The sequence below is a fragment of the Macrotis lagotis genome, chromosome X (assembly GCF_037893015.1).
Source record: "Macrotis lagotis isolate mMagLag1 chromosome X, bilby.v1.9.chrom.fasta, whole genome shotgun sequence".
NCBI classification, from domain to species: Eukaryota; Metazoa; Chordata; class Mammalia; order Peramelemorphia; family Peramelidae; genus Macrotis; species Macrotis lagotis.
Window position 1 is genome coordinate 413,887,579 of NC_133666.1, and position 12,106 is coordinate 413,899,684.

At 31.7% G+C, this 12,106-nt stretch overlaps 1 protein-coding gene across 1 annotated transcript in view; it reads left to right on the forward strand.

Moving 5' to 3' along the window:
- Positions 1-12,106, forward strand: part of CYP7B1 (cytochrome P450 family 7 subfamily B member 1) — a 260,035-nt gene that overhangs the window by 206,791 nt on the left and 41,138 nt on the right. Inside the window, exon 2 of the mRNA XM_074201033.1 lies at positions 1,549-1,685. Within this exon, the coding sequence (XP_074057134.1) occupies positions 1,549-1,685 (137 nt within the window). The remainder of the gene's footprint in view (positions 1-1,548; positions 1,686-12,106) is intronic.

Sequence of the window (12,106 nt, forward strand, 5' to 3'; positions counted from 1 at the left end):
TTAGCCATAGGCAATGTCTTCACTAGTAAAACTGTAACTTTTAAAAAGCACAATCGATCTTCTAGTTACTTGCTTTAAATAATATTTGATAGATGGTTTGGTTTAGTTTTTTGGCTTAATTGGGGATGTGTTTGAGAATTACATAGGAAGGGAGGGGGAATAGGAAGAATAAAAGGAAAAGGTGATGATTAGAATAAGGAAAAGAAAGAGAGAGAGAGAGAGAGAGAGAAAGAAAGGAGAGAGAGAAAGAAAGGAGAGAGAGAGTAAGGAGAGAGAAAGGAAGAAGAAAAAAGGATTGGAGAAGAAGGGAAAGCAGGAATAAAGGAGAGGGGAAGAAGTGAAAGAAAAAGGGAATGGAAGGAAAGAAAGAATGAAGGAAAAGAACAATGAAGAAAAGGAAATAAGGATTGAAGGGAAAGAAAGAAAGAGAAGGAAAGGGAAAACAAGGGATGCCTGGAAGAAAGGAATAAGAGGGAGAGAATGGAAGGAAAGAAGGAAAAGAAGAACAAGGAAGGAAAGGAAAGGAAAGGAAAGGAAAGGAAAGGAAAGGAAAGGAAAGGAAAGGAAAGGAAAAGAATTGAAGGGAAAGGGAAAAGGGAAGAAAGAAAGGGAAGGAAAGGGAAAAGAAGGGATGGCTAGAAGAATGGAGAAGGAAGAAAGAAGGAATGAAAGAAAAGAACAGAAGGAAGAAAATAATAGAATTGAAGGAAAAGAGGAAGATAAAAGGAAAGAAAAGGAAAGGGAAAGTGGGAAGAAAGGAGAGGGAAGAAGGGAAAGAAAAAAGGAGGGAATGGAAGGAAATAGGAATAAAGAAAAAGAAGGATAAGAGGAGGGAAGGAGGGAAGAGAAGAAAGGATTTTAGGAAATAAGCATTTATTAAGCACATGCTATACACTCTGTATTATGTTAAGTGCTTTTCAAATATCTCATTAGGTCCTCAAAATAGCTCTATAAGGTAGGTGCTATTTTTATCCCTGTTTTACAGTTGAGGAAACTGAGACATGCATAGTTTAGGCAACTTCCCCAGTAAAAACAATGGAAATATTCTGTTAATTTTTAGTATCTGAAGGCAGATTTGAACTTGGGTCTTTTTGATCCAGATCAAAAAGTCTATCCAGCATGCCACTTAGCATATATTTTTTAAAATTAGAGACTTTAGAGTTTTGTAAATTCAAAGTATTTACATTAGATCTTTAAATATATGGTTGTAGACGCATCGATTTAGATCTGGAAGAGCTCTGTGGTGATCTAGTCTAATTACCTCTCACAAACAAGATAATCAAGGTTCAGAGATATTGAGTTGTCTAAGTTATATAGGATCTAGGTCTCCAAGAGGGAAGTCAAGTCTAAATCATTTAACTCCAAATCTAGTGTTCTATTCAGGACTTATCATAATAGTATGAATAGGCTAACAGGTATGATGGAATAGTATAATTGAAAAGAGCCACTGAAATTGTTCAGCTCAACTGTCAGCTTCTAGACATATCTGCCACATAGGTTGACATATGACTAATTTGATGTACTTTGTTTTTCTTATTGTTTGCATAGGAGACCTGGGGAGCCACCATTGATAAATGGCTGGATTCCTTTTCTGGGAGTAACCCTTCAAATGAGGAAAAATCCTTTCAAAATGATTCAAGATTATCAGAAAAAATATGGAAATATATTTACCATATATGTGAATGGTAAGAATTCTTTTCAATACTGTATTCTATACTTATTTTATCAGTTTCTGAATTATTTCAGACTACCATGCTTTCAGGTATATAATTCCCATTGAAAACAAACAATTAGGAAATTATTTTAAAAATGTTGTGCATAACTATACTATAATTACTAGATACCCCATAAGAAATTATGAGTTATCCAGGTCAAATGAGCAATAAGATGGAATAGAAAGCATTTTTTCCTGATACTCTTGATCTTTCAAATCTCTTCAAAATAGAAATTATGTACTCAAGACAAAGTAAATTAAGTTGTCTCCATAGTTTAAGACACTAAGAATTAAAAAAATATGAAATTATGTTCATCCACACCCATATTCCAGTTTAACTTTCCTTTTTCTAGTAGAGAACTCAGCTCCATTTATAATGACTGGGATATAGCCAAGTGATCACAATCTGTGTGGGCCACAACCAGTGTTGCACCAAACTTCTGCTTCCAGGTTACAGAAATAAGGAACAAAGGGAATGAGGTGGAATACTGTTTGTGTTTGTGTGTGTGTGTGTGTGTGTGTGTTGGGGGTGGGGAGGGAAGAGGATGGAATCCACATGAGTTTGTTTCTGATCATCCAAGTCAGTTGGCCAGAGACCTAAGCTGGTAACTATAAATTGTGCCGTGTGGAAAGAGGCTGGGATGCTTTGAGATCCAGAATCTAAAGAAACCACAATTAGCAGGGAGGGAATCAAAAAGATTGTAGTGGGAAAATTAAAGGGGCAAGGAGAGAAAACTGAAATTACCAGAGATTTCAAGAACGAAAATCTAAAGACCTTGAATATAAACATAAATCACGAGGAAAAAACAATAACAGAGGAAAATATGGCCTCCAGATCTAGTGAGTTTGTGTATCTTTGAATAAATATTGTAAAACAAAGGAAAAGAATACAATACTTGATGAAACAGAGTGCCCTAAGGAATTTGAGAAGAATACGAAATCATATCACATTGTTCCTGAGTGGTTCAAAAGATAATGAGAATTACAAGAGCAGAATTTATGACCAATAATAGCCAAAATTAATAAACAGAATAGAAAAACTGAAACATGCAATGGTTCCAGGCCACACTAAAGAAACAAAATACAGAATAATATATGGTAATACAAATACAAAAAGACAAGGATAATATAGAAGGGAAAAAAAGAAAAGAAAATATGCTCCCTTTGTAAGCAGATCAACCTTATCTTGGAAACAAAATGCATAAAAATAATCAAAGGAAAATAGATCTCTTAGAAGAATATTTAGAACATATTTTGCATAGTTATTTGCTAAAATAAAACTAAGAATGCAAGAAATAGAAATACCTTCAAGATATTGTCATCAGTTTCTCACAGCAAACCATGAGCAAAGGACAAGTCAAGCATAGTAAGTAAGGGAATAATTCTTCTCAAGTCTTAGGGATCATTACTTTGCTGAGATACAAAACCTAAGTTCTGTGATGAGAATGGATTCTACAGTTTTTGATTTACTTCACTTAAAGCACAAAAACACAGGACAGCACAAGAATGTAGCTATTATCAATAATTGATTAATCACCTCAAGCTATGTCTCTGACTCCCAATCTAGGGTCTTCTGGGAAATGGATCCTATGAATCTAGATTATTAGAAAATTCTTTGCAATATTATCAATAAATATGATAATCATGAATTTCCTTTCACAGTACAAAATAATTAAATTATCAGAAGTCCACACAAATATTGAAATAACCCAAATCCCAGAAAAGGAAATAGATTTAGCTATTAAGGAACTACCAAAGAAAAGCCTCTAGATTCTGACAGCTTCACAAAGAATTCTATCAAACTTTTAAAGAATAGGTAGTACCATACTTCAAAAATAATTATCAAATATTAAGAAATAACTACCCTACCAAGATCTTTTTTTATAAGATATAGTAATAATGCCTAAATCAGGAACATTTAAAACATATAAAACATATTGGCTAAAATTATTATTAATCAATATCAATTACAAAATTTTAAACAAAATTCAGTAAAGCAGATTAAAATGATTTATTCAAGAAATCTCTAATTAGAATCATATGGAATTTATACCTGGGATTCAAGAATGGCTCAATATTAGGAAAACAATAAACATAATCATATTAACAAACCAAAATATCCAAACCACATGATCATCTCAATAAATGCAGAAAAATCCTTTGACAAAATATATTCTTTTATGCTAAAAACCCAACAAATTTTTTAAATATCAGAAAAAGCAAATATCTAAGATCAAAAGTAAGTTTCATCTGTATTGCAATTACACTAGAACTTTTTTCTCCCCAGTAAATACAGGAGTGAAACAAGGTTGTTCCCTTTTCCTACTATTATTTAGTTTAGTTCCAAAAATGCTAGCAACAGTAGTCAGTCAAGGAAAGATCTAAACAGAAGTAAAAAGATCTAAACCTATGGCTGCTTGCTGTTAATATGATGGTTTAATTAGAAACTCCTAGGGAACCAGCAGACTTACTAATTGAGAGAATTAGCAGCTTCAACAAAACTGAAAAAAACTCCAAAATAAATTTTCAAAAATCAACAATATCCTATAGAATAATAACAAATTATAAGAAGCAATAATAGAAAGGGGAATCCCATTCCAAGAAACTACAAAATTAATAAACTATTTGAATATTAACCTCAAAAAAACACACAAAAGACCTGTATAGTTTCTTGTACACAGTGCTCCTAAAAGGAAATAAAAAATAATTAAAATATCTGGAAGAATGCCATACTTAATCATATTACCAAGGGAATAATTTACAGGACTTAGTAAAAAAACAAAATTCATTTGAAAAAACAATAGATCTAGAATATCAAGAGAAATTATTAAAAGAAGAAGAAACAAAGAGGGCAGATAGGTGGTATAGTGGATAAAGTGCTGGACCTGGTTTAAAGAAGATTCAACTTCCTGATTTCAAATCCAGCCTCAGATATTTACTAGCTGAGTGACCCTGGGCAAGTCACTTAACCCTATTTGCCTTCCTCCTCTGCAAAATAATCTGGAGAAGGAAATGGCAAAGTATTACAATATCTTCACCAAGGTAATCCAATTTGGGACCATAAAAAGTTGGATAAAAAGGGACAAAGAAGAAATAGCACTTCCAGACTTCAGATAACATTTTAAAGCAGCAATCATTGAAACCATCTGGAATTAGTTATAGTACTGATAAATCAATGAAATAGCCTAGAATAAAACAATAGCCCAATGTTTCATAAAGTGGAAAACATAAATTTTCTAGGAAAAAGCTTCCAATTTGAAAAAAAACCCACGAGAATATCAGAAAAGGCTAACAGAAAAATGGGCTAAGACCACAATTGCCCTTTTCCACAATATGTTATAAAATGAACATACAAACTAAATATTAAAGATAATACTATTTCAAAGTAGAAGAGAAATAGATTGTGTATTTCTCAAGAATAGAGATCAGAGATATATTCTTACCCAAACAAAGGATAAGGGAAGTACCAAAATGTAAAAATACCTAGTTTTTCATACTTGAAATTTGAAAAGCTTCTGCACAGGTAGAATTAATGCAACTTGAATAAGAAGAGAAATAATCAAATGGAAAAATAAATTTGGATCAAATTGATAAGGGTTTAGGATTCAAGATATATATTCAATCACAAAAATATGTAAAATCAGTAATCAGTGCCTAATAGATATTTGATCAAAGATTTTGAATAAATAGTTCTCCAAAACTTCTGCTAAGTATTCACAACTACATGAAAAAAGTTCTCCAAATTATTAATAACAATAGATTCAAATCAAGATAAATCCAGAGGTTTCATCTCACACTTTGAAAATGAGCAATAATTAAAAAATATGCAACAGTAAATTTTGGAAAACAATTTGGAATTATACAAATAAAGTGACTAAAACAGCCATCCCTTTGCTGAGCCCAATAAAATCAATCAATAAGAAGAAAGTCTATATAGTCAAAAAACATTTATATAGCAACATTTTTTGTGATGCTAAGAATTGGGAACATATTAGATGGCTATCAGTTGGGTAATGGCTAAGCAAACATATTAATATACTAGAATACTACTGTACTATAAGAAATGTGTGTGATAAATACAGAGAACCATGGATCATTCTGTATGAATTGAGGCATTGTGAAGTAAGTGGATGTGAGAAAAAAAAAACATACAGTAATTATAACAATTTAAATGAAAGAACAATGACACAGCAAAAAGTTAAAAAGAAGCAAAGTAACAAAATTATAAAGATCAGTGTGACCCAAATGAAGAGATATGAGGAGACATCACCAACCTACCCCCTTTGAGTAGGTGGGAGGTCCACAGAGTTATACACTGCTCAAAATTTTCAGACTTTTTCAATGCATCCATTAGTTAAACTGATTTTTTAAAATCTCTAAATAATGCTATTTGTCATGCAGAATGGTTCCTGGAGAGAAAGAGGAGGAGAGATAAATAGTTTACCATGGAGATGTAAGAAACAGAAAACATCAATTAAAAAATTTAAAGGAAATTTTTTATATACATACATATATATATATATATATATATATATATATATATATATATATGATGAATGCATAGAAGCAGGGGTAAATCTTTATGAATGAATGCAGAGTAAAGTAAGCAGACCAAGAAAACAACATACACAGTTGCACATTTACAATCGTGTGGAAAGAATGAAATACCAAAAAACCCCAAATATAATAAAAGATCAAAACAAACTCAAATGAAGAGATATAAGAAAATACCTCCAACTTCATGGAGGTGGGAGATCTACAGTTGTTGCACATTGCACATCTGTTTGGACTTTTCCAATATATTGATTAGTTTTGATTATTTTTCCTGTATTAAAAATACTATTTATCATATAGAATGACTCTCTGGAAGAGGAAGAGAGAGTCTTCTTGGGATGACTATGGTGCTATAAGGAATAGAAATTATCAATAAAAATTTTTAAAAAGAAAGAATGAATGAATATGAAAAATTCAAGTATTGGAAATTTCTTCAGGGACCATTTCAGGCCAGCTCTCTCATACAAAATAAAATAAGCAGAGATAAGAAAAGAAATATATATATATATATATATATATATATATATATATATATATATATATATATATATATAACAATGTAAATACAAACATAAATAAGGATGAAACTGAATGATACACAATTATAATGACCAATCTTGATCTCCTATAAAAAGATAAAGAGTGCCCCTTTACTTCCTTCTTTGCAGAGAAAAAATGTAATTTGTGTGGGGAATATTAGATTAACTATCAGAATCAATTATCATGTTGGTTAGTTTAGGTAAACTATTTTTCCTCTTTTTTTTATTCTTTCTGACAAGGGATCATGTGCCAGATAGAACAAGAGGGAGTTGAGAGGGCATACAAATGTGATACAAAAACAAAAAATATATTTATGGCATTGGTGTTTCTCCATGTCATCATTTCAGTGATGATGATGTAAAACTAAAGGATGGGGGGGGGAGGGGTTGGCAGATCTCCTTAAAATCAAAGTGATAGCAAACTTTTTTCTTTTTTTTTCAGTCTAATAGAGAAAAGATGTTGGGAGGGGGCAGGTAGTGATTTTTATCAACTTTACATAATCACATATTGTTAGATCAATCTTGCTAAAATTGAAAAACAATACTTTCTGTTTTTTTTAATGATTCAACTCCCCATCTTACCAAGGCTCAATGTATAGATGTTATATATAGGCCCAGTTCTACAAGTGATCTACAAAATGAGTTGATTCATTCTTTACTCCTATGACTTTATAGGCAACTTTATAGCCTCGTCCTCTTGGTGGCTCACCATATTAATGTTGATTGTAGTGCAGGTACTCAAAAGGCATTTATTTTAATCAAATCCCAAGACCCCTCAATACAAGAGACTCTCTAGATAGCTAATATTACAAGCATGTGCCACTACACTGATGCTTTCTGATATCTTACAATTCACCCAAGGTAGGAGGAAAATAATGCATGAAATGTAAGACAAGGCTAGGATGAAGAGAAATAGAAGTCTTTACCTGTCACTTGGCTTTTTGACTGTGTCAACTAAAGCCAAATGACTCATTCCTTTCTCATCTGCACTTCAGATTTTCTTTACATTACTCCAGAAATGTCATCATTCTGGAAGCTCATTCTAGCCTTGGAATTTATGTTAGAAGTACTTTCCACCCTTGTGGCTTCTCCCTGTTGATTGGATGTCTTCTCCCAGAATCTCCATTTAAATAAAGATCAGTCAGGTAATCCAGATGCTCTAAGGACTCTCTCTGCCCTATCATCACACAACTTTCTTCCCACTTCATTCTCTGTCTCTTTTCAACTTTTTTTCATGTGTTGTCTTTCAATTAGAATGTAAGCTCCTCAAGGGTTTTCTTTTATGTGTTGTCTTTTTTCAGTTAGACTGCAAGCTCCTCAACTGCAGGAACTTTTTTTTTTTTCTGCTTATATTTGTATTTCCAGCACTTGATGCAATTCCTAGCAAGAATAAATACTAAATGAATGCTTGGCACTTAACAGTCCATTAGGAATCAGAACCCAGAAAACTCCTCTCAATACATTTTTTCTTACTGGAAAATGACCATAAATCTTTCAAGAAAGCAATTTGGCCAACTTTTAACCTTGAGACCTTAGAGTAATCTACATCAGAATGAAACTGAAAAGAATATATCCTTGCTCCTAATAATAATCATGTCAAAGAAAGGAAATTTTTCAGCTTTCATATTGGATTTGTTTTGTCTGTACTGATAATGAAAACTGAATCAACAATATTTATGATTGGTTCTCAAACTGGTATTTTGGTATTTTCGCTAAAAAGACTAGTCCTCAGATATACAGAAATAGTCTTTAGTGTTGCTATTTTTATTACCATTACTATTATTGTTATTTAAAAATTGGGTCTCCTTATCATGCTCTGGTTGCAAGTGCTGGTAAATGAGGACAACATATATGGCCAGGTCAAAACCTACATGTATGGTCACCAGATCCTGGCTCTCTGTTACTAGTTTGAGTGATTAATGTGTGGATAATATGCATCTAAGGATAGGTTGGCCTGTGTGTTATTTGAAAAACACTTAACAAACCTATGTGGGACCTAGAGAATGCATAGCAAAAGTAGGTCCTTCACAAGAAAATCATCCCCAAGAGAGTGATGATCCTTCGCCCCATAGTCCAGCATATGGGAAGATTAGGAAGATTTGGAAGCTCAAAAACATCAATGAGCTCAGAGAGTCATTAAGTAGGGTGGGATGGGAAAATTAATGATTTGTTTGGATCAGTGTGTTTCACAGAGCATCTGAAATAGGTTTTGCAATGACAAAGGTTTTGTTATGGCTTCTAGGAGCAATCAAGAAACTGCCTTCACTTCTTCATTAGAAGAAGAGAGACAGTTGTTTAAAAAAGAACCATGTCAAAGGTTCTTTTTTTTTTGGTTTTTGTTTTGTTTTTGTTTTTGTTTTTAAGGCTGATCACACTATAGATCAGCATAGGATTGTAGACCTTCTCCATCTCCACCTGGAGCTGTGTTGGTACTTATTAGGCATCCTGGTGGCCACCTGCCCTCATATTGATTGCTTACCAAATTGACAGAAGACTTGGTGCAGATATCTGATCATCTATGCCGACTACAACTCAAAATTCATGAATTTTATTAATATCCCAATAGCAAGAATTACAAGTGTGTATTACCATGCCTAACTTTTTTTTTTTAATTTTGAAAAAGTACTTGAATTGTTATGAATGACAAGAATCTTAAAAGGCATTGCTAGCATCCCCCCCCCCCAATTCTTTAATCTGGACTACTCAATTTTTTTAGTTCCCTAGTAAATCACAAGGTTATATCCTTGCCCTTGCATGTGAGGAGTGACTGCTAGGTTAGGAGAGAATTCTTAATGGTACCTATTAGTACCATGAGTCTGATCATGGATGTAAAATAAATTTTCTTTGACTGGGAAAAATCTAACAAAAGTTGTCAAATTGTTGACAAATTAAAGTAAGGCAAAATCCAGAAGTATTCGATTACCTAGGATTAATATACAGTTAGTTACAATGCATGACTGGGTCATATATGATATATATATATATATATATATATGTGTGTGTGTGTGTGTGTGTGTGTGTGTGTGTGTGTGCTTTGAATTGTCATCAAGTAGTTAAAGCAACTAGCTAAATGAATTTTTTATTTCTCCAATTGTGGTATAATATTGACAAGTTCTTGTCAAAATAAAATAAAGAGGAAATTTATCAATGTTAGCCTACTTTTGTTTACCTCAAAAAAAGCAATAACAAAAAAGCTTCATTTGGTTTTTAGTGTCATAATCTCAAATACTGAAATGCATGCTGAATTTTGTGCACTTCAAGATATGATAGGAATAATGTTTTGCATTATGTGACAACTTTCATGGTTATATATATGCATTACTTCTTTACCCTCTTAACTCCATTTCTGAATAAAGACACCATCAAAAATTATATTAATGTATATTGTCCTAATGATCAATTTTTAAAATAGTTCATTTGGAAAATTTGAAATGATGAGCAGAGTTCTTGCCCCATACCAGTCATGTGATTTTTCCAGTTGTACTTTTTTCATGTGAGGAGTAAATGATTGTCATCCAAAAAGGTCACAAGGGACATGGATGTCATCTTAATAAAGAAATTAAAACGCACATCTTTCCATGAGAAACAATGTAAATTTCTGACCTGTCGTAGAAAATAGTTCTCTAATTGGTTTTGTTTGGTGGTGCAGCAGAATCGTTTTCTCTAAACGTCACACCAGCGAAGCAGTACTGTACATCATTGTCAGTAGTTCAGTGAAATCTTCCTAATAAGAGGATGATTACATAAATGTGATAGTCTTCAAGAGAAAAAAAAAGTTATTTCTAGATTTCTAATATTCTTTCAAACAATATTATTCTTGGGAATTAAAAAAAACTACATTGACAACTTAACTAAGCAAGAATTTTAAGAAACTTAAAAACCACTTTTCATTGATTTTTTGAGATTTTATGAACTAGTATTAGAATTTATGAAAAATTTTGGGAAATATGGAACAATTAATGATTCATCAGTCTAGAATTTTTAAATAATCTATTAAATGAAAACATTTTGCTTTTTGTAATGAAGTTAAAACTTCAAGAATTTTATTCTAGATATAATCACTTTTTATATTTATATTATATTATATTATTTATTTATATTTTATATTATTTATAGTTATATTTTATATTTATATTTATATTTTTAAATTTAGATGATCTACTAGTCTTATATTAAGTTCTTATGAATTATTTAGTAAAATTCTTCATTAGATCACATCAATTCAAAATTTATAAAAATAATTTTAACAGTCATTTGAATACTGATTTCTACATTGCCTTTTCATTCGTTGGCAATTTTCCTATTTTAATCTGTCACATGAAAAAACTTTAAAAAATTTTCTTGAGCTTTCCCATTTATTATTATCATTATTTCATCTTTTTCATTGGGATTAAGGTAAAAGCAATCTTCAGGCAATTCACTATTTTGCTATTTTTGTTTTAGAGGGACAGGGAAGTAGTGAAGTACATAGAATATAGGATTTGAAATCAGAAAGATCAGAGCTCAAATCATACCTCAGAGCAGAAGTGTAATCTTAAAGAAAGTATCCTAACCTCTCTGTGATTTGGTTTTTCATCAATAAAATGGGGTTAATAATAACCTCACAGGATATTTGTGATGATCAAGAGTTAACATAAATAAAGGGCGTTGAACTTTAAAGTACTATATAAAGACTAGCTATTAAATTCAATGTTCTGACTATTGCATAGAGAAATGAAATAACTCCTTTATGTAATCAAATAAAAGAACTTTAATATGAACTCTTCCTTTGTAGCATTTTCATTCTTACTCCAACTTCAAGAACAGACAAAAATAATAATATTGATATCTATTTCATCTTTTTCACCTCAGTTGGGTTTCTCTTCTTGAAAAAATATTTTTTCCATGGAGGTTTTTTCCCACTTTTTATTTATTTTTTAATATTATACACTATTTTTAGATGGAATCATCTATTAAAATTCTGTTTGAAAATTTTTTATGTATCAGTGTTGTGTCCAGTCTCTTGCTGGTTCAGTTCCAATGCTGTTTATTGTCCAGGATGTTTTGACTTCTATATGTATAGTACGGGGATGCCCATTGTTGCTTGTTGGTCCATGAAAAATAGTAAGTTTTTGACATGTAATAATATTACATACCAAATGATGCCTTTCTAGGCATTTTGTAGATGCTCATTTTTTACGATCTACAATAATGTTACACTGTCTCCTCTATTTCCTTTCTCTTAATAAATTCAGCCATAAATTTTTCCTTGGTATCTTTTTCTTCTTTGAATCCATTGTATGGAAAAGACCAAAGTATG